The sequence below is a fragment of the Delphinapterus leucas genome, chromosome 15 (assembly GCF_059928025.1).
Source record: "Delphinapterus leucas isolate spDelLeu-1000000601 "Yukka" chromosome 15, BTC_Dleu_Yukka2, whole genome shotgun sequence".
NCBI classification, from domain to species: Eukaryota; Metazoa; Chordata; class Mammalia; order Artiodactyla; family Monodontidae; genus Delphinapterus; species Delphinapterus leucas.
Window position 1 is genome coordinate 78,423,461 of NC_143143.1, and position 23,750 is coordinate 78,447,210.

Genomic DNA, 23,750 nt, shown 5'->3' on the forward strand with positions numbered 1-23,750 from the left:
CTTTTTCAGCACACCCAAGCAGGTTTGTTTTGATAAGGACCTTTATAAACCCTGAGCTTTGCAGGCAACTTTCTTACTTCAGACAGCTCACTCAGGCGTGGTTCAATTAAAATTCACACAGAAGGACTGGCTTTTAGAAATATGTCGTATTAACTAAAACAGGTCCAGGTGAGAAAATGCTCTTTCCCAAAACCTCAGACTAGGACGCATGGAGGGTCCCCAAATGCCAACTCGGGAAAAACAATCTCTCTGCTCTTCCTGTAGCTTCCCGTCTACCTTTGATATATTTCTCTTGCAGAGGAAAAAAAGCACTAAAAGTCCAAGGCACAGGACTTTAGATCTAAATGCCAGTCCGTAGGAGATGCAAGGGACAAAGGAACACGTTAAAAAAAAACACCACAGGGATGCCACTGGCAAAATCCATCACGTGGAGACCAGCACAGGAAAAATGACCCTGCTTCTTCAACAAATAAACGGCAAGAAAACAGACTGATGGGGATTTTTATAAAATAAAAGAGCCATAAATGGCCATGTCAACCAATTACAGTGTGAGGATCTTGGTTCAAACAAATTAACCATAAAAAGACCCTTGTGAGACAAGCAGGAAATTTAAACACTGGACATTTGAAATTAAGTATTATTCCTTTTCAGGTTTGATAATGGTATTTGATTTTTTTTCAAGAGCCCTTACTTTCGAGCTACATACTATTTATTAATAAAATATTATGCCACCTGAAATGTGATTTAAAGTAAGCAGGGGTGGAGATGCGGAGAATACACCAAGGCAGAGATGACATAAGATTGGCCTTATGTTGATAATTGTTGAAGCTGGGCACGTGGGAACATGGGAGTTAACTATACCACTGTCTCTACTTTTCCATATATTTGGAAAAGTTCGTAATAAAAGTTCAGGAAAAAGTCAAAGGCAGTTCCTCTTGCTTTGGGGGAAACTATGTGGGGCTCTGCTCCAGGTAGGAAAGCTCACAGCCCCTGACGCATCCCAGGAAGAGCCTCAGGGCCGAGTCTTGCCTTCTTCCCTGAGCTCAGTTTGGGAACAATGGGCAAAAACCAAACCTCGCACCAGCCCAGGGAAGCCGAGTTTGGCTGGAGCTCTGTGGAGCCCTGTGGCTATTTCCTGTGCTGGGCAGAGAGGAAAGAGGAAGTCCCTTCGTGGGGGGAAGCCACAAGGCATCTATCACGCTGCACTTTCCAAGGCTGCCTCTTCCTGGCCCTGGCTCAGGGGGTCCTGGGGGGCCAGGGCAGGACACCTGGGGAGGCCCTGCCTCTCACAGAGGCAGCCACAGGGAACCTTGCAGCCTGCGAGTCAGGTCAACTGAGAAAGCTTTTGCAGCCGGCCAAGCTCTGGGGCTGAGGCAGGGGCCCAATGAGTCAGAACTGATCGTACGTAAGTTAGATAACTTTCTGTGATGCCAACTGAAGCCCAACAGCCAGTGGCTCCTCTCCAAAGAGCATCTTCTCTTAAGACTGGGGATTCATCAAAGGCCAAGGCAAAGACTCTCTCCTCCAAGGAACCAATGCTCTCAAGAAGTCAGGCGAGCCAGGAGACATCTCGGAGCCCACCACCACTGCCACCCGACACTCACACAGCTCTGCTGCCTGCACTTAATCACGCCGCCTCGTGGGCACCTGCCATCTCCACCCCCATTTCACAGATGGGAAAACACAAGCGCAGGGGATCAAAACCACCTGCCCTGAGGCATACCACTAATAAGGAATTATGCAACTTTTCATCCATTTATTGGGCAACGATTTATCGCATGCTTGCTAATGCCAGGTACTTTTGCTTGGCCAAGGTCACGCAGGTAGGAGACAGCTAAGTCAGAATTTCAAGCCAGGATTCCCTGATTTCAGATCTGGCGCTCTGACTTGCTGAGCCAATGGCCCCTGGAGTTGGGGGGAACATGTACCCCAGGAGGCGTGCATGACAATCTACTGGGATGTAGAAAGAAATACAGGAACAGCAGAACTCCCATTTATATGCTGTCCTTTCCCACTTTCATTTTTGTTGCATGTTTTAGGAGTATAATCCCATTAGGACAGCAGTGAACATACAATTGATAAGTACGTAAATATCAAAACATACGAGGTGAATGCACCCCATGCTGGCGTACAGGGGACCCAGAAACGCTGGAGTCAGTGAGATACTGGCTGAGCTGTAGTGCTGAGGGCAGAGACCTGGGATCCTAACTGCCCGGGTTCGAGGCCTGCCCTGCCATGTACTGCTCAACGACTCTCAGCAAAAGTTAACTGACCCCCAAGGAGTCTGACTTCACCGGTCCTGGGTACGGCTGGAACAGTCTAGCGTGTAGCCAGGATTGAGGACCACTGGCCACCAATGCTTCATTTTTCCAATTTATTCAACCCCATCACCGTACAGGACTAAAAAGCCTTGGGAACAAACTCAAATAACACAGCTTTAAGATTTTAAGAACCTCTACTCCCGATCAAAAGCTAAGGCCACCTTAAGAACAGAAGGCCTTTAATTTGGAAGCTGGGATGGCATGTGTGCAATAGTAAAGCGTGATTAAGGCAACTTTCTCCCTAGTCCTTTTGACTCCCTTGACGAGGCCGCGGCTCAGTTCAGCCCTCATTTCACCTTTCCAGCTGCACCTGGAGACACTATTTGTACAAAGCAAGCTTATTAAGGCCTGTCCTTAACTCGACACAGACGGCAACGTCTCTGAATGTCACATGTGTTCAGCGAACTGCTTGCTTAGGGTAGAGCTCTATTTTTAGTAAGCACCAAAAAAAAAACCCATGATACTATATCCCAGCACCTCATTTGTCCCAATTTGTTTACCAGGCTGTGTCCCACATTGGCCTGGGGGCCAGGCAAGGGCAGGACCACATCTCATTCGTCTCTGTACCCCGACAGGGCCTGGCACAAAACCAGCATTCAGTGAGTGAGTGCTGAAAGAATGAGGTTTAAATTGTGCCCTGTGAATGGGTTGAGAGCAGGTGGCCCTGAGTCGAAGTGCAGGGGACATTAGGGCTCCAGCAGGGCCCGTGACTCTACTTGGAAATGGTATAAAAGGTGCGCTGGGGGCAGAGGGGATGCTGGTTGGGGTGGGGATTTGTGGAGGGGGGAGCAGTGCAGGAGGGTGTGCACATGTGCAGTGTGCTCCTACAGCGTATGGGATCTATGGCTTTTATCAGCCTTTCAAAGGGCTGTGACCCGAAAAGTTTAAGGATCACCAGAGTAAACTTTACAAGCAATGACCAGGAGTCCATTTTCCTTTCTGAAAGGTCAAAGTTAATGCCACGTGCATCGGCTTACCAGGAATCAGAGGAGGGACACACCAGACCCACTGAGGTAGACTAGAAGCAAGCGCTCCTGACATGTCAGTCCCAACACAGCCCGGAGGAGATCTGGCACCTCTGGGAGGTGACCGGGTATTCCCAGGACCAGCCCGTCTCTCCCAGTGTATTACAAGTTGGGAGAAGTAAGAATGCATTGACTTCACAAGCACACACAAAAAATTAAACTTCTGATCTGTCTGATCACAGCCAGCACACCTCTCCCCTCCAAGGTGGGCTCAGTGGCACTGGTCAGGACTCCCATAGTCCTGTCCCCATTCTTTCTATCAGTATTACTACATACTTAGCTCTCTCCCTCAGTAGAAAAAAATAAGAGTTTACTTTGAACGCCTCTAGGCAAATAAATCTGAAAATCCAGATAGGGGAAATAAATAATTTCTTAGAAAGATAAAGTTTACCAAAATTGACTCCAGTAGAAATAGAAAACGTAAACAGACCAGTTCCCATAGACACAATCAAGAAAGCTATCGCAGAACCACCCCCATGAAAAGGCACCAGATCTAGATGGCGTCACAGAGGAATTCTATCGCAACTGTAGAAACTGGATAGTCCCAATAATACACATGCCGTTCCTGAACATAGAGAAGGAAAGAAATTTAAACCTAACAGCATACCAAAATGGACATTACAGACAAATATCACTCATACATACCGCTAAAAGAAATCCTGAACAAAATATTATCCAGTAGATGCCGGCCCCATCACCATAAGAAAATAATACACAGTGAGCAAGTGGGGTTGATACCAGGAATATTTCAATATTAGGAAATCTATTAATATAAGTGATCTTAGAAGAATAAAATCATATTTTTCCATAGATGCTAAAACGTCTACGGCATAACTCAACTCCCATTCTTAATCAAAACTCTCATGAAAATAGAAATGGATGAATACTTCCTTTACGTAATTAAATACATATGTCTCGATTCCAAAGCCAACACTGAAGGTACTCCTGCTGGGGTCAGGAACAAAGCAAAGATGTCTACTTTCCGGTACCATGTAGATGCTACTGGAGTTACTAGTCAATGCAATTAGACGAGTGAAAACAATTAGAGGCTCTAACTCATTGAGGGCAGGGACTGAGTCTCATTTCCTATTATATCCCCAGGCTCTAACACCATAGGTGCTCAATAGTTAGATGGATGAGTAAATGCATAATGACTCACATTACTGAACACCTCTATTAAAATCAAGGCTTTAATAAAAAGCTAGTAAGAAGTCACACTCGTTAAGCCATTCAAGGCAAACACCACCATGAGGTGAGTACTATCATCTCAGTCACGTGACAGCTGAGCAAACAGAGGTCCGGACAGGTTAGATGACTTTTCCAAGATCACTCTGTTGGTAAATGTTTTAAATTCCAGTTTTGCATGGTACCAGGCCCCTAACAAACTGCTTTACATGTGTCTCTCATCAAGAGAGGGAACGAGGAACAGAAAACAGGCTCTGGAGCGGGACAGCCAGGTTCATATTTCAGCTCTGCCGTTTACCAGCCCTGCTTTCTCGGGAAAATTCCTTCACCTCTCTGTGCCTTTGCATCCTCCTCTGTAAAATGAGGGTGACAACAGTGCCTACCTGCTAGGGTCGGAGGGGTACTACACGAGCTAACAAACACCTGCCACACGTTCAATCTCCATAAAACGTGCACCCGACTTCCCCCAAATTCCCTAAGTGCCGACACCAACTTCTGACAACATCTGGCCCATGAGCAGTCCCCTTCCCTCTTTGGTTTTTCGCCAAGCCCACGCCCAGAGTTAAGCAGAACACCTCATGTGCATCACCAACATACTGTCACCTGGGACAAAGCCCAGTAGCAAGGTAAGGGCTAGTGTTGGCCCTTGGGGAGACCCATCATGTGGAAGAAGAGAGAGGGGACTGCTATTAACATCTGGGTGAGCCAGACCCACATCTGGGACAGCTCACTTTAGCCTCCCAAGGCTCCCGACATCCCTTCTCTTCCTGAGCCATGATGTTTCTGTGCTGCCGACTTCCCAGCAAGGGGTCATTATTTTACAGATTTCAGAGCATAAAGCCTCACTCTTTAAGCGGGGCTGCACACAGTGACCTCTTTCCAAAGAGCACAGTTCAGAAAGGAGTAACCTTACAGTGGAGGAACCTGCCAAAGGCTACCTCAGCCAGGTGGTCAAGGCCATCATCAGTAGTGATAAATCATGTTGATAGTACGTACCCTCGATATGATGTGATGGAAATGGTCACTTTACCTCTGTGGTCTTCCTCCCCCAAAACCCATAGCCCTGTCTAACCATAAGAAAAACATAAGACCCCACTGAAGGGACATTCTACAATGTACTTGATCAGTACTCCTCAAAACTGTCAAGCTCATGAAAAAAAAAAACAACAAAATAAAAAACGACAGTCTGAATGTGAATAAAGTACGGACTTAGGTCCATAATACTGTATCATAATATTGGCTCATTAATTATAACAAATGTATCAACTAATGTAAGATGCTCATCATATAGGGGGCTTGGTGCGGTGCTGGGTATATGAGAACTTGCCGTACTATCTTTACAACTTTTCTGTAAATCTAAAACTGGTCCAAAAAATAAAGTTTATTTTTAAGAAATAGATTCTGGGGCCTTCATTGTGGTCATTTAGACACCCCTCTGGCAGCCATCAAGCACCCCTTGCCAAGAAAAACTATGAAAAGCACCTCCCATCGGATTTGGTTTGGAAACTGTTTCCCCGGAAATCTCCCCCCGCTGCAGGAAAAAAAAAAAAATTCGTTGATTGTGAATCTGGGAGGGGTGTAAGTATTAGTTCCCTGCAAAACATGAGTTTAATCTCAACAAACAGCAAGACCACTGATGCTAGAGGGATCGTTTGCAGATTCTTAACTGTATCTTTTCAAAGCAAAGGATGGCCTCCGGATTGCAACTCAAGAAGACTGGTCTCTTTGGCTGGATAATTATTTCCACCTCCAGCCAAAAGAGAATAATTACGAATTACCATCTTCACTTGGTATCCGAGTGAGGGCGTCTCCGAAATCAAAGCAAGCCCCTCACCTAAGGAGCTTCACCTGAAGACGCTGTGGAAGGAAAGTTAAAACTTCTCTGCCTAGCCCAGCATCTCTGGGAAACAGCAAGCCCCGGAGAGTCCGGAAAAGGCCTCCTACACATAGCAGGCAGCACAACCCCTTCCTGCTTTCCCTAATGCAGCCAAGCCCAAGTGCATCTGGAAGTTACCACCAGGCCTGCCCCAGAGGCTTCAATAAGCACCGGCTGGGCTAGGCTGTCAAAATCAGGAAGCCTAGTTGGGTTTTTTTTTTTTCCAAGACAACCTGCTAACCAGAAAAATACAGTGAGGTTGGGTGTACCACCTTCTCCTTCTGACCAAGGCTCCTGTTAAACACGTGAAATGACGGCCCAGCCTGGGGAAATCCCCGGTCCCCAGCGCAGAGCGCACTTGAAGGCACCGACCAACAGGTCGCTGAGGCAGGAACAGCCTGCATCTTCCTGAATCCACAACCGCCCACAGCCATGATGACCGCGGAGTGGGGGATCCCTTAATAAAGCTCACACTGAGCCATGCGGGGTGATGTGCAAACACAGCGGCAGACCCGAGGGAGGAAATGGGCCAGCCGCCCAAGATTAAGTCAAACCACCCTCCAGCATTAGATACAGACAACCTCTTCCTTAGTGTCAACACAAAGTCCCCAACGACGGGCTCGCACGCGGTGGTGCCCGGAGGTGTGAGGATCCGCTTCACCTGCCCTCTGTTTGCACCAGCCCCTTCCCACGAACTCCATTCTCTGGCTTCCTCATCTCCTCCCTCCAAAGGCAAACCAGTAGCTTCCTCTGCCCTCTGACGACCAGCTGCAGGCAAGAGGCCAGCTGAGACCCCTGCCACCCTTGGCTTTGCTACCAGTGACAATCAGGGAGAAGTAACTGGAAACCAACGCCCTACCCGGCAGAGTGAGCCTAGCGCCCCCTAAAGGCGGCTGCAGTCCCTGACGCCTCGCGCCCTCCCTCTCAGCCGGGGGGAGAGGCACCCCCCCGCTCCAGGCCCCCCAGTAAGTGTGACACGTGGGGCAAAACGGGGCCCTGTGTCCACTGTCCAGGCCCAAGCCCCAGCCCGGGCTCGGAGGCCAAGCCGGGGCGAGCCTCCACCGACCTTCGATAGGATTCAAATAGTCATAATCGAAGAGGATGGAGAAGTCGAACTCGTCTTGGGGGCTGCCTCCAGGCTCGTGGCCCGGGGCGCCCCCGCCGTCGGGATCGGGCTGCGGCTCCTGGGCGTCCATGGCGCGCAGAGCAGCGGGAGGGCGGCGGGCCGGGGGCGAGGGCAGGCTCGGCTGTCTCCTGGGCCCTCGTCGGGGGTGGCGAAGGAGGCAGGAAGCGGGGCGGAGAGGCGGGTGGAGCGGCGGGGTCACTGCCCTCGTGGGAACGCACGCCGGGTCCAGGGACGGCGCGCCTGGCGCAGCGGGTCCTGGACGCTCCCGCGGGAGCTTAGCGGCGGCGGCGGCGGCGGCGGCGCGGGCTTCCTGCTCCGGGAGGCACCTGTTGCAGCCCGGGGAGGGGAGAGGGGAGGCGGGGACAGCGCGGCCGGGTCGGCGGGGGCGGGGCCGCCACCCAGGGACCCGGGGAGGGAGGGGGGAAGGGAGGGGAGGAGTGGCGGGCGGGCCCAGGAGGAAGGAGGCCGCCCCCTGGCCCTGGCAGCACTGCCCTGGCCGCACTACCCGGGCACCGCGCGTAGCAACCCGCCGGGGCCATCGCCAGGCGCTCTGGTGCGGCCGCTGCTCCTACCCTCCCCGCGGTGAGCTCTGCACCCCTGCCGGATCCTCCAGCTGAGAAAGCCTCTTGTCGTTTGCCCTCTATGACCGGCTGATCCCAACCTTTTTCCTCTTTTCTAATCTAAGGGGGCGGGGGATGGGGGGATGGGGGGAGGGAGTGCACACACGCCCTTCTCTTGCAGACTCGTGTCTCCAGGTGCCTCTCTACCCACAGCTGTGGCACGGTTTTCACGTACATCAGTCACCTGAGTGCCCCTGAACTCAATTCCCAGGACCTGGGAAAGAATCAGAGATACTCTCAGAGCGCAAGTCCCACCTTTACATCTATACCTCTTGGCCAGGTGCCAGGGACCCAGCATGAACCAGACACTGCTGGGGCTCAGTTTCTGGTGGGGGAAGAGTCATGCAGGAGATAAACAGGGGAGCAAAGATCATCCCCGTAGGGTGTCAGGAGAGAACTCACCAGAGATATAGGGTAAAGGCTGGGGGTTCACGAGGCTTTGGTCACTTCGGTGGTCAGGTAGGGCCTCTCTGGGAAGGTAGCATTTGGTTGAACCAGACTGATGGGAGGATCTGGGGGAAGAGTGTTCCGGCGGTGGGAACCAAAAGAAAGTAAGAGCCAGAAGGTGTTCTTGTGTGGGAGACCAGGAAGGAGGGCAGTGCAGGTGGAGAGGTTGGCAGGTGACAAGTACGCCTGGACGCTTGTTAAAAACACAGATTCCCAGGCCCCTCACTGGAGCTTCTGAAACCCTAAGTCCGGAGTAAAGGCTCAGGGTTGTGTATTTTTAAGCAGGCACCCAAGGTGAATGTTATGAACAGGTACATTTGGGGAACAGTACATAAGAACCTACTACCACCCCCCATGAAACAATTCCAGGGGTCTCGGACCAAGTTAGCTAAAGTCAGAAAACAGACTCAGGTAAAAACGGTGAGATGAGAGCAGTGGCCTCAACCCTTATGGCACGTTAGCATCACCTGAGACACTTTAAAAAAAAAAATGCCTGTTTCCACGTTTCAATCCAAACCCACTGAACTGGAACACCCAAAGCTGTTTTTTTGGGTTTTTTTTAATGACCTCAGATGAATCTAAAGGGCAGCCAGTGTTGAGAATCGCTGGATCAGAAAAGTAGGTGGGAGAGGTTCAAGGAGTCCCTGAGAACCACAGCTTGATATCAGCTGGGGACTGACTCTAACCCTTCCCCACGTGCCAGAAGTATAGAGAAGATGCACTCTTCAGGGGGAGCCATCTCTGCTCCGTTAAGGGGTTTGTGTGAAGCTATCAATCATCATTCATTCCACAAATCTTTACTGGGCACCTGCTTGGTACCTGGCACTGCTACAGATCTTGGGGATGCAGCCATCAGCAGGACGTGGACTCTACCCTCATCATGTTTCTATCCTGTTAGCAAAGAGACACAGCAATGAATAGGGCTTTCCAAATTGCACTTAGACCAGCGGCTCTTAACCCAAGCTACACATTAGACTCACCTGGAGAGCTGTTCAAAAACTTCAAATGGCTGGGCCCCAGGAGGGGCCAGTTATAATCAGAATGTTTGAGGCCCAGGCATCAGTACTGTGTAAAAGCTCCCCAGATGCTTCCAATGTGTGGCCCGAATCACTAATATAGACACAAACTCCATTCCAGGGTCCTGGGCCTGGCTCAAGATTTGTGAACTTTCAGAGTCTTGGGAAGCACTTTCTGGTTGTCAGAGCATAAACAAATCCTCTTCTTTGTTTCCTAAGCATAAGCGTACGTATATTGGGTGTATCCAACAAGCATCTTAGGGGTGGCTGATAAATTTAGGTCGAGGAGAGGCGGTGACCCAGGCTGCGACACTTATAGCCAAGTATCTAGAAGGAGATGGATGCTCTTGGGTCCCTATGACAGGACTCAAAATCCAAACCCTGAAACTTGGTCAGGGATAAACAAAGGAACCAACCAGTCCTTGTGATATAGAAAAGGAGAAAGGCTGGTGTCATCCTCAAGTGTCCCTTTTCATCCCTCCATCCATGATGATTAAACGCCTCTAATCTAGTGGACATCTATTGATTTTGCCTCCCTGGCATCATTCCCCACTTCTTCTGATAACAACACCCCAGTGTGTTCCTTTGGGAAACTACTCTTGATACAATCTTGGTAAAATTATCAACCCAGCTGTCCCATAGTCCCCTGGCAAAGAAGTGAACAAATGATCCAGGCTTGGCCAATTGGAGAATTTTATCTCCACTAGCCTATGAGACCCATTAGGGCAGGGGTCATGAGTGCCTCATTCACAGCTTTATGTACAATGGATGTGTGGATATGCAGATGGATAAATGAATGGATAGATGAGTGGATGGATGGATGATGGATGGATGGATGGACAAATGGGTGAATGGATGGATAAATGGATGAATAGATGGATGGATGGATAAATGGATAAATGGATGGATGGATAAGTGGATGGATAAGTGGATGGATGGATGGATGGAGAGTAGATGGATGGATGGATGGGTAAAAGAGTTTGTCCTCGTGTATGTAAGATCCTTATATTTCTCTTTAAGGGCCCTCCTCCCTGAGGCTTCCTCTGGCCACCCAACTGTTTGGGCAAGAATCTAAATTCTTACCCCCAACTGATATCCTCTTGAGATACCCAATAATAGGATGAGATAATAAAGGTAAAAATCACTTTACAACTGATAAACTGCTACAAAGACTTCAGTCTTATGAGAATGGTTCAGGACATTCTAAATAATACTCTAATTGTCTAAGTTGTTCCTCTGAACAGTGGATATATTTTTAAAGTTTCTAGGATCTGCACCAAATCATAGTTCTTTAAGGGAAGGGGTTCAAATTAGGCCCTGACCCATAACAAAGTTTCTGCTAGAGCAGTGGGAAGTAAGAGGGTTTTCTCTAAAGGCCACTTTGAAGGGTGCGGCTCGGGTGTGGGGGAAGGCATATTTTCATTTCCAAAATAAATAATTTGTGTCGTTCAAAGCAAGGGCTAGGGGCAGAATACATGACCTTTATGCATTCAGAGGCCACAGCAGGAAGCTGGGGGGTGGGATAGAGGTCTTGACAGTGCAGCTCTGTCAACCTTCCCTCTGCCCTGCCACTGGCCTCGTCGCGGAGGCCCTAGCCTTTTAGTTTTTCTCCGGGTTCCCCAATAAAAGTGCAATGGGAAGCTCGTGAGGCCACTGAGAGTTTGAAACTCCTAGCACACGTCTGACCCTGGCCCAAGAATTCAGCTCCATTCAAGAGCATTTACTCTAGTGTACAATTATAAACGAGGTAAGTGCCATGAAAGGAAAGAAGATGCCACAGAGCTTATATCAAGGAAGGCTGATGTTGACGGGGAATTCAGGGAAGGCTGCCCTGGGGAGGTGATATTGAAGCTGAGAACAGAAGGTTGAGTAGAAGTTAGCCAGAGAACAGTGAGGGGAAGAACTAACAGCCAGATGGGAAAGTATGTGCAAAGGCCCTGAGGCAGGAGGAAGTAGGATGTATTGGAAGAACTGAAAAAAGACTGGAGTGGCAGGTGCCCAGGAACGGACAAGAAGATGGTGTGAGGTAAGGCTCGGGGGTGAGTGGGGCCTGAGGGCCCGTGTGGAGAATTTTGGACCTCAGACCAACGAGGAATGACTCAAGTGTATTAGGCACATACATGACAAGATCATATCTGGGGTTTTAAGCGGTTGCTCTGGGTTCTGCGTGGAGAAGGAACTGCAGGGGGCGAGTATTGAAGCAGGAAGACAAATTAGGAGGTTCATACAGTCATCCAGGCAAGAGAAAATGGGGCGTGAACTATGGTGAGGGCAGCTGAGATAGAAAACAGTGGAAGCACATGAGAGATATGCATACTCTCATCCTTGAGTTATCTCTTTTCCTCTTCCAGGCTACATCTTAGAAGGCAGCATTGCACATGAATACAAATACCTGAGGTGCACCACCCTCTGGGGCCCTCCCACCCCACTCCAGGTGGCTCTGAGTCCTGAGGCCCCTTCAAGTTGGCCCTGGAATGACCCCCGCCAACGCAGAGCTCTGCCCTCCTTTCCCCCTTCTGGTACAAAGCTCATTTTTAGCCTCAGCCTGGACCCCTCCCCTGAAATCTGGGCTCACATATCCCACTGTCCACCCAGCATCTCCATGTGGGCATCCAACAGGCCCCTCAAAATACACGTGTCCAAACCAACCCTGTTATCCTCTGAAACCGCTCCTCTCCCACTGTTCCCAGCTCAAATATCACCCTCCCATTCATCCCATTCCCCCACCGAAAACCAAGGAGTAAGTCCTTTATTCCTCGCGTCAGCTCACACCCACGTGCAAACTCTCGGCAAATCAAAAACCCTCAAAACGTAACCCAAATCCCACCGTTTTTCACCAACTTCACTGTTCTTCCTCCCACCCCAGCAATCCTAGCCCCCCACCATCTCTCACCCGGACTAGTATGATAGCCTCCTCCATGGTCTCCCTCCTCCCTCCTCCCTCCTCCCTTCCACATTGGCCCTTACATGGAACAGCGAAAGGGATCTTTTCAAAATATACATCCGATAAACCTCCCATGGCTTCCCATTAAGTTGAGAATTAAACACAAGCACCTTGGCCTACAAGGTCCTAGATAAACCACCCCTGCCCCAGCTCCCTTTAGGTATTATCTCCTGCCATTTTCCGTTTTCTGACTCCCTTCTGCCACCCTGATCGTCCTTGAAAATGCCAAGCACAACCCCACCCCAGGGCCTTTGCACCTACTATTCCCACTGATATTTGTCACTTCCTTGCTTTGTTCGTTCCTCAGCCCAATGTCAGCTTCCATGACCATCCCCATAGAAATAGCATCCCCTGGCCTCCTCTGTCCCCTGACCCTGCTTTATGTTCCTCATAGCCCTTATCTCTGCAGCATGTTTTATTCATATGTTCATCTTTTACTCATTCCGAACCCCACATCCTGACAACCCCCATCGCAATAAAAGCCTGACTATAAGTAGGCACTGAAACGTGTTTAATCCGAAAAGTAGGAATTTTCTTTACCAGATTCCAAAACGCGATCTCCCCTCAATTTAAGCACATCCTGGGATTACCACCCTAGTTGCTAATATTTCAATTTATAGATGGATGCATTTGACTCCACCAGGGCTGGAACCAGAGTGAGGCGAGCGAGGCAAAATTTAAGAGGGCACCAAACACCTCAATAATTGAATATATTATGTTTTTTAAAAATCAAAATTAAAGCAAAAAGAATCCATGGTGAGCAAAATCGCTCCGTTTCGAATAAAGACAGAATCAGTAACAGTGCTGTGCAGAGCTGTGCCGGACCCTGAAGCAAAGGGAGGATGAGTAATACGGATCCCGTCTTTATTTAAACTTTTTATTTCTATTTTTGGTTCATCTTGGATTTTTTGCATCAATTGTGATTTCTAAAATATTCCATGAAAATATTATTCATTTTGATCACTTGAGTTTTTCAGCGCCCCCTTCCACGTTGCCTACCCACAAAGCCATTTTCCAGGAATGAGCTCCTTATGAATTGGGGGAACAACAAGACAGTTTCAAACTTGACTTTCACGCCAATCTATGATGGACATCATCTTTTGAAACCTGAACAGGACTTCTCTGCTGTGAGGTAACTAATTTCCAGGAGGCAATTTTAGCTGAAAGCAGTTTGTTGGAATTGGCGGCCCCCCGGGACCAGGCACTGAGGGTAAAAGCTCTAGGAAAGCAGGGATCTACTAAAAGCCGGAACCCAAACCAAGGTGTGGACTGTAAGAAGATGCCACCTCAGACAGCAGGGGTGGTCACAGGTCTGCAGTAGCTCGGCCAAACCCATCCTGCAGGCATCATATGTTTGGCCTTGCCCGTAATTTTTTTTTTTTTAATCTGAACTAACAGTTTTTTAATTTAGAGATTTCATTTTAAAATCCAAGTGTCCGATATCTCCCCAAAAATGGGAAGATCAGGCCACAATACGCAGGGTCTGTATTCCCAGGTGGATCCGTCATCTGGGGCTGAGTAGAGGCTGCCTATTGCTCTCAGGTCACCACTGCCCCACCCAGCTGCCCCTGTCCGTCCCTGTGAGTATGTGAGCTCCAGACCTTGGTCTCCAGGCTCTTAACTCCTTCTCCCTAGGCCCTGCTCACCTACTTTGTCCTGGCTTTGTTTGTCCTCTTCATTCCTTGCTTCGTAGCACGTTCCCCTCTGCCTTATATTTACAGGAGAGCACGAATAGCACGCTCACCTAGCCCTTAAGCTACCGTCCTTGCCTTTTATTAAACAGGAGGTGCCACCATCCCTCTGCCAGGGGAGCTTCATCTTCTACTGCATCAGAGCCTTAATGGCAGGCAGCAGAGGGTGGATTAGTTAGGGGATGGAGCATTGGTTAGTCTTTGCCCAGCCCCACCACTATTTCTCAACCATCTGCCTTTTCCCTCTCTCTGCCATCACCCTTCTGTCAGCCAGGCTGTCTTCCTAGATGACCGCACCCCCAGTATCGTGATGCGCATCTCCAGCCTCTCTCCTGCCCTGGTCTTGCAGACTCGAACATCTGTGTCGATTTCATAATCTTTGAAGTCAGGGAGTGACGCACACAAGCAAGCTAACTTCAGGGATCTCCAGGCCACCCTCCACCAGCCTCCCTCCAGCACAGTCACACCCCAGAGCATCTCCCACCCTCCCACCGCCCGCAGAAAGCACATGGCATCGGCTCTTGCCCTCTCTCTCTTAAACTCCTCTATCAGCAGTCATTAGACTTCATGGAAACTTTTAGTTCCTTTGCATGTACATGGCTTCACACACAATTGTCTCTTTATCTGACTTTGGAAAAAAAAAATCTTTATCTGACTTTCAAATGCAAATGAGAGCTTCTTATATATCTTGGATATTCTCCACACCACCTAGCCAGTGTCTTGCAATAGCAGGTCCTCCACAAATCCCTCTGAACTCATTGGTTGAGTGATTGAACTAGGTCATCCAGAAAAGACCCCAAAGATTTGGTAGGAAATGGATTTATCCCAATCAGGAAGGACACTTGAAGGTTAGTAGGCTGAAGGAAAGTAACAACTTGAATTTAAAACAATAAAATAATAGTGTAAATGGCAGCTAACAGGAACTGACCGCTTTATATACACTGAGAGCATCACAGCCGTGATCTTCAAACCTCAAAGCACCCGCCATGTGTAAAGATTACTATCACCCCGCTGTTCAGTTAAAGAAACTAAGGCACGGAGTAGGTTGTGATGTTACTTTTGAAGACACACATGCCACCACGGAAGTGGTTTTGTCCCACACCAGTCTGATACTCATTACTGAGTCACACTGTTCCTGGGTTATTAGCTAAGGGTGGATGCACTAAGGGACGTTTTTGGACCAAGATGAAACGCTGCGAAAAGTCTTATAACTCCCAGTGATAGCAGAGAGGGAAAGGGGAGCTGGCGTGGGGAATCCAGGCTGGGCCAAGAGGAAGACCCATTGGAAACAGTTCATATCATTCACAAAATTAATAGCATCTACCCTCAGGTGCCAAAGACAGGGACCATCCCTGCAGAACCCCGGGGCTCAAGGGAACACAGTCTGAGAACCGAAAAAGAGAACGCTCTACAGGCAGTTGGTACAGAAGTACCAACTCCTCCCCACTTCCTCCTCCCCACACTGGTCCCAGCTCCTGTCATCTCCCGCCCAGGCCACCACCTGCAGCCGTCACAGCCTCCCACCTGTATCCTCAGCATCCACTCTTACCTGGCTAAAGGACGTTTCCCACTTAAAGGTCAGTAGGATCCTACGAAAAGGCTAATGAGCTCACACCCTCTGCTGCTTCAAATTTCCCCAATGCCTCCCCATTACCATGAGAATGAACTTCACACTGCTCACAAGATCCTGCTGGGTCCTGCTCTGCCTTGCTTCCTTGATCTGTCTCCTATCACACTTCCCCTCTTCCCCTTTCTGTTCCTGCCACACTGGCCTTGCTGTTCATCGACTACCCCAAGCACATGTCTCTCCTCAAGGCCTCTGGACTCTCTGTTCCTTCTGCCTGGGATGCTTGTCCCCCAGATCCTGTACAGGCAGATCCCTCACCATTCAGAGGTCAATGAATAAGATGTCTCTTTAGAGAGGAGGGGACCATGCCGTGTGAACTAGCAATCCCTACTCTTGTGTGTTGAATGATTTCCCTCTCCCAAAATATGTTCAAGCCCTAACCTCAGGTACTTGTGACTGTGATCTTATTTGGCAAGAGGGCCTCTGCAGATATGATCAAGTTCAGATGAAGTCCTTAGGGCTAACGGCTCTAATCCAATGACTGGTGTCCTTACAAGAGGACAGAACACACGTACACACAGGAAGAAGGCGGAGAGTAGAGGGATGCAGCTACAAGCCAAGGAACGCCGAGGACCACCAAGGGCCACAAGGAGCTAAAAGAGACACAGAAGGATCCTGCCCTAGAGCCTTCAGAGAGAACATGGCCTGCTGACACCTTGATTTCACACGTTTTGTCTCTGAAACTATGAGAGAGTAGATCTCTGTTGTTTTAAGCCACCCAGTTTGTGGTAATTTGTGATGGCAGCCACAGGAAACTCATACACCCACGTGCTACACACCCGTAGATACTGAGTCATTCGCAGCCCTGTCCCCCTATTTTGGTCTCCAGCACTTAACACCACTCCACACTATCTTGGATATTCCTGGTTTGTTCCCTTGATGTTTGCCTGATGAGGGCAGACACCAGCAGTCTTGTTCACTTTATCCCCAGCATCTTGGTGGGTTACTGGTGCAGAGTAGATGCTCAAAACGATGAAGATGAATTAAATGGTCAAGGGGGCTTCTAAGAGGAGATGGGAATGAGGTGGGCCTTGAAGAAAGATGTGAGAAAATGGAGCGGGGACCCCAGGTGGAAAGACCGGCAAGGCCGAGGCAGAGGGAAGAAGCGGACCGCGCCAAGGAGTAAGCAGACTGGCGCGGACTGGCTCTGACAGCAGTGGCCGCACCGGAAATGGGAGCGCTGGAGCGTCGGGCCAAAGAAGCACCCAGCGGGGCTTTGGCCACTGAGAGGGGCTCTGAAGAAATGAGTCTCTGTTGGCAGGTCCCAACCGGAAAGGGAAGGGATGGGGGCCGCCAGGAGCTCCTGAGTGGCCCAGAAAGGCAAGGTGGAAGGCAGGAGGAACTCCCACTGCAAACTGTGGAGGGCGGGCTCCTGGAGGGGCTGCAGCCCCCCTCTCCAGCTCACTGTCTGGCCGGGTGATCCTGCTGCAGGAAGCAGGAGAGATAGGCCCGTGCGGCCCTTAAATGCTGAGCTGTGGGCATCAGCTCTGTCCTCTAAATGCCTTGATCACGCCCTGTCTCGGTCTCCTGCTCCTGAAATGGGAGGATCATATTCCGTACCAACCTCTCAGGTTATTTTGTGAGAATCCACTGAGAGAATATCTGTAAAGTGCTTGGCCCTACAGTACGTGTCTGGTAGGGAAAACAGATCCCCTTCTGCTATGATTATTCAGCCTAACAGGGATCAACATGGTGGAGTGCGATTGGTTCCATGCTTTGCAATTAGCGATGTGACCCTGGGGCGGTGGCTACCCCTCCCTGTGCAAGATGGGGTCATAACTGGTTGAGGACCAATGAGGCGGCCCGTGGGAAGCTCTGGGGATGGGGCCTGGCACATGGGTGGCACACAGAAAGTGCTGGCTGCCGTTTTTGTTGTTTGGGGCTGACTCATTCCAGAGAACAACATGAGGGCATGTGCCTGGTAGGTGACCCAGCACGAAGCCCGCCTAGGTCACCAGCCCTTGGTGGGAAAACATGGAAGTCAAAACCTCTGTCATTGTCAAAAGGAGGCAGAAGCGAGTGAGCCAGAAAGATGGCACAGTGCTTCAGAGTTTGTCTTTTTTTTATAATTTTTTTTTTGATGTGGACCATTTTTAAAGTCTTTTTTGAATTTGTTACAATATTGCTTCTGTTTTATGTTTTTTGGTTTTTTGGCACGTGGGATCTTAACTCCCCGACCAGGGATCGAACCCACAACCCCTGCGTTGGATGGCAAAGCCTTAACCACTGGACCACCAGGGAAGCCCCCAGAGTTTAAGTCTTAATTCTGTGGCCTTAACAGGTCATATCACCCCTACTGTGCCTCATTCATTCATTCATTCCTCCATCCATTGAACAAAAAAAGTACTGAGCACCTATTAAGTACCAGGCACTGTTCCAGGCACTGGGGCCACAAGGGTGAATAAGACAGTTGTGGTTTCTGGTTCCCGGAGTTCAAGTCTGGAGGAAGACAGAGACAGGGCACGGACAACGACCACCAATGTGATGAGTACGGGGTGGGGCAGCACCAGGGTGGAGGCCCGGGGAGGCCAGAGGAGGCCTCCTCTCTAGTCTGGGCAGTCGGAGTCTCAAATTCCTGTTCTAGCAAAGGAACAAAAATAGGAACCTGCCTGGCTTCTTCCAGGTTAAGAAGTGAAATAATCACTCATGTGTGTAGTAAGAGAGAGCCAGCCAATGAGAATATGTGTGGGGAGGCACTTGGTAATTGGTTTTTTAGGTTGGATTTTTGGGTGTGTGTGTGTGAGGATAAATATTGAATTAATGGGTTGTACACTAATAATAACAGCACTTAGTAATTAAGTGGGTACTTTGAGGTTCATATTGTTTACTAAAAGATTGAAACTCTCCATAGATTGGTAAATGATGACTGTCCTCCCCCCCTCAAGGGCCTCTGCTGCCTTGAGACCCTCTCTACAATTCAGCAAATAAAGGGTTAAAGCCCTGCCCAGCAGGGGAGTCTCTTGGGATCCCGCTCCTGCTGTGCTGATTGGTTGATACTTCAGTTGTTCAATAGATTAACCAATATTCCAGACAATATTACTATCATTTTTTCATATGTGGGGAAACTGAGGCACAGGAGAATGAAGTTACTTGCATGAGGTCACGCAGCCAGCAAGTGGCAGAGTCAAGATTTGAACCCCTCACTCAGATCTCAAGCTGTTGACATCTTGGGTGTAGAAACATTACCTGGGATCCACCAGAGGTTCACAGAAACAGGAGACCTGGCCCTGTCCTCAGGAAGCTTACAATCCAGCTAAGGAAAGTCTTAATAAAGGCAGTCGGAGACGCATCTGGGAAAGTAAGTGATTCTCCCTGAAGTTCTGGGAAGAGAAGGAGAGACCCGGAAGGCCTTGCTGGAGGAGGGGCCATCTGGGTAGCCAGGGAGGGGCTCAGCCAGGAGGAGGGGCCCTTGGACGGGGTCTCAGTTCTGTGTGGACAGAAAGTAGAGCTGGCTTTACAGCCTCCTGGCCATATGGGGACTTTTCTTCCGCTAGTGGAAATGGAAACACTGTGCTTTCATTTCCCTGAGGCAAGGCAAGGAGCTCTCCCTGACTCACCCTCCGCTTGGGACAAATCAGTGGCTGCCTCAGTTTCCCCGTCTCCAAATGATGGTCATACGCTCCACATCCTCCCACACTTCCTTCTCTTCCAGGATATGTCAAGGAACAACACGGTGTTGGCAAAAAAGCCCAGGACAAGGCTCTGGTCTGCCTCAGTTTCCTCATCTGTCAAATGACGTGATTAAAAATTATGATAACATTAGTAAGTTCCAGAGGCAGCAGAGCATGTGGCCAAGGGCCTGGGTTCGAATTACAGTCTCCACCAGTTCCCTGCTAGGCAGCACTCAGCCAGTTACTGCCCCTCTCTGTGCCTCACTCCACTCCTCTGTGAAGGAGACGCTGATCACAGCACTTGTGGTGAACAGTGGCCCTGACAATTAAAAGGCTTGATACTTGCAAAATACTTCACCCTGCTGCTTCCAGTCCATACTCATAATGTGGCTGCTCTCACGCCTGCGGAAGGCAACAGAGCCCTTACCGTGCGCCAGGCATTGTGCTACGAACTTACTGTGTGACCACGGGCGACGCTGGCTCTCATCCTCAACTGTCAGAAAATAATAGCATCCAGCGTGTATTAACGGCACGTTAAGCCCAGAGGTAAGTGTTTTATACGCACGATTTCATACGATGCTCACGACACCCCTGTGAGGTCGTCACTATTCCCTTTTGCAGGTAAGGAAATGGAGGCTTCACAAGCCATAATCTTAGCCCAATCTGTGTCACCGTGAAGCTCCAATAAGTTATAAAGTCCCTTGATGAAAGGTTTAAAGTACTGCATCTCTTCAAAGAATTTTTGCCGTGAAATCCAGTTTCTATATCAATACAAGTTATTGTTTTGCATTTTCAATAGGAATTGCAGCTAACGTTTATCTAGCGTTGACTATAAGCACGGCAGCATTTTAGATGCTTTATGTGTGCTACCTCACTGACTCTCACAATCTCTGTTAAGGGAGACATTATTATTGGCTCCATTTTACAGATGTGGAAACTGAGGCCCAGAGAGGTTAAGTCACTCGCCTAAGATCACACAGCTGCAATGTAGCTAAGCAGAAATCCTAACCCAGGCAGAAGGCAGGGAGTTTGGGTCTGGGAGTGAGCAGAGCTCACCCTGGGTTTGTTTATTCCTGAAATACTTTCCATCATCCCACTTCAGATAAAACTGAACACACCTCTTTCAGATCTTCAGTTTTGCCCAGGCCCTTGACCCAAAACTGCACAGCAAGGTCAGTATTTTCTTACCATGCAAATATTTCTATTTGCTATTTAATGACCCCACCCATCTGCAGGCACCCTCAGATCTGCCCCTACACTCGTGGTGGTGTTTGAGTTTGAAGGGCCATTTGGGTTTCCCTCAGGAGGCCCCAGTGCAGGGCACGGTCGAAGTGCCTCTCACTCCAGCTGCCTTTGATGCCTGGAGTTGCATTCTGTGTGCCCAGTTGCTCTGGCATATGCCAAGCGTCGTTTGCCGGGAACAATGCGGTGCCCTGTCTCCCACATGTGGACACACAAACTGGCATACACGTTCTCACAGTCCCTGCACACATGAGCGTGGGCTGGGGAGGCTAGGCGATGCACATGCACACACAGAATACACACACTTCACTTCAAAACCTTGAGAGAGGACCAAGTTCACAAACCTGGAGCAGAGGTGTAGCAGCGCCAACAAAATGTGAAGCTTGTGTGAGATCACACAGTAAAACAGACGTCCAATTTCTCTTCCCAGCTCTCGCTCTCTCTCTCCGAATTGACCTAAATCTGGCGTTAGTCTGTCCTCCCACCATCATAACATCAAATACTGTGTTTCAGTATATACGGCAATAAAAACCAATTTGCGTCCTTAATATATCTGTCGCCTGTCTCAGAGCATCCCTTTTACAGGTGATGCAATATTAGTAACATTTTTTGGCCATTATGTCATAGGCTTAACCACTAGCAGAGAACAGGATAAACTGGTACCAGTTAAAACATTCAAGGCGCTGGCAGGGTCTTGCTTTCAAAAGCGCAACTCAACTAAAAATATATGTCACTGAGGTCCGCTGTGGCAAAGCGCACCATCTACCTAACCTGAGGCATTTGGTCCCATTCCGGTTTTCAAAAAAAAGCCCCTTAGGTTTATTTACTGAAATTGTCATTTCTCCCCCCCCCCCCCAGAACTTTAATCAGCCACGCAGAGCACAAAACCTACATTCAACTCTGATTTTATGACACGAAGCTAACTCCTCCTACGCATATTTATTTCATTTAACTCTTGCAGCCCTGCCCTCCGGGCAGTGCCCCCCACTATTTGCAGGGCTGGCCTCTGAAAAACACATCACATCGCCTGGTTTCCATTTTTAAAGTCAGATTCATTAGTGTACAGCCTAAACCCCTCCACAATCCCAGCCAGATGGGATATCTTCATATCATATTTGTATACATTAAGCCCCTCCCGTAATATCCAAGTAGTATGATTCCAGGACAAACTCCAGGAGGAGGGAAAAAGAGACAGAAACACGGAAAATAGAGTGTAATCGGATCGCAAAACAAACTGATGGTACATTGCACTTTAAAGGGGGAGCTGGAGGACTGTATCCATGAGACACATCAAAAAACGGGAAAGAAAATTGTTTAAATGTCCCAGAGCATCTGCTGCTTTGTTAAAAAGCAAAGTCTTCATTACTAGATTTACTAAATAGTAAAATGCCAAGCCTGTTCCCCTAAAAAAAAAAAAAAGCTAAATAATGATGATTATAATAATAACACAGCTGAATGGCATCCACTGTCAAAAGCCCAGCGCGGAAATAGTTAAGCAGCCCGCGGTTAGTAGCGAGAATCCCTCCCGGTGTCCCATGGAGGGGACAATCCTTTTGACAGACTGGCCTGGGGAATCCCGCCTTGGGACACTTCGCTGCCCCCGCGGGAAGTGGTCTGAAGTCGGCTCCCCAGTCTCCCTCCTTGGCCAGGGAGAGGGCGCCTCTCCTCCCGGCCACGCTACCTGTGCGCCCTGGGAAACCGGAGTCCCCGGGCCTCCCCGCGACCTCAGCCAGGAGCTGAAAGCGCTGCCCGGGAAGAGAGCAGAAGGGAAAGGGCTGAGAGGTGGGAGGAGGAAGCGTCTGGAATAGAGGGGGAGTCAGTTACCTTGGTCCACAGACCCCATGATGCGGAGGGGATGGCAGTGCCCCAGTCTGAACGCAGCCTCTCTCTGCATCTGGAGGGGATGGGGTTTCGGCGCGCGGGGCGAGAGGGGTCTGTTTGGGTAGACCAGGAGCCAAGGGGGCGCCGTCCTCTCTAAAGCATGCTCGCGGGGCTGCCCTGGCCGAGGAGCCTGCGAGCGGCCCGGGAGCTGCGCGCCTCCCGCCTCCAGGCTCCCGGCTCCCGGCGCGGCGGAGTCGGCGCGGCTCGGCGCTCAGGCTTACTCGAGAGGGAACGCGACTTCCTTCCCCGCGCTCCGTGTTTATAGGCTTTCAATGCAGTAAAATAACGGGATTCCCTCACTGTTTCCTCCTGTTTATCCAGCGCCATGGAAACCACTGGATCCCGTCCATCTCCAAAACTAAGGGCTTTCCTGCAAACTTCACACTCAGGAATCCATGACGTCGCCTCCTCCGCGGCCAGCCAGCTCCGTGGCTCCCTCGGCCGCCAGCACAAGTCCCTGATTGTTCGGGAGAAAAGTCAGGGAGAGGGAGCGATGCGGGCGACGGCGAGGAGAAGGGGGTGGGGGCGTGGGAGTGTCCAAGTCGGCCTTGCAGGAGCTCCAGGAGGCTGCTTGCAAGGATTGCTCCAGCCGCCGCCTCCCTAGCACGCTGCAGCTTCGCATAAATCATGCCCAAGACTCCCAACCCCCCCCGCCCCCCCCCGTTTTCCAAGCGGGCATCTCTCCGAGAAAGCCGCCCAGGGCTCAAATCAACACCCCAGGTGGTCGAGACCCCCGGACACTGACCCAGGGGCCCTTCCCAGTCCCTCGGGGCCTCTGGCTGCCCAGATTTTTGTGCTCAGGGCTGAGGGGGAAGAGGAGGGAGGGGGGAGAAGGCGGGGGGAGGGGGAGGAGGGAAAAGAAATAAATAACGGTGCCTTATGTCAACTCTCCAAGATTTTTTTTCAAAGAGGTCTATTTTTAGATTCATTTAGAAAACCCAAGGTTTGCAGTGATGCTCAGAGGCTCCAGCAATAATGAAATGGCCACAGAGACGCGGAAACCAGGCAACCCATGTGTTTACACATGCTCTGAATAAACAGGAAAATAAAGGGAAGGGATGTCATGAACTTTGCACAGCCTCCAGAAGAAGGTCCAGGGGATGCCACGCGTGTCTCCCGTCAACAGGCCACAGACCCC

At 49.8% G+C, this 23,750-nt stretch overlaps 1 protein-coding gene across 4 annotated transcripts in view; it reads right to left on the reverse strand.

The window, feature by feature from the left end:
• The window catches only part of NFATC2 (nuclear factor of activated T cells 2), a 160,241-nt gene extending 137,290 nt beyond the window's left edge, over nt 1–22,951 (reverse strand). The window contains exon 1 of one of the 4 annotated variants that reach the window (XM_089897078.1): nt 22,556–22,951. In XM_089897078.1, coding sequence (XP_089753204.1) covers nt 22,556–22,625 — 70 coding nt within the window. In that variant the 5' untranslated portion in view covers nt 22,626–22,951. Of the gene's footprint in view, nt 1–7,473; nt 7,891–22,555 lie in introns of those variants that run through there. The other 3 variants (XM_089897079.1, XM_022597667.2, XM_022597666.2) reach the window with 3 other exon arrangements.
• Nucleotides 22,952–23,750: the final 799 nt, after the last annotated feature.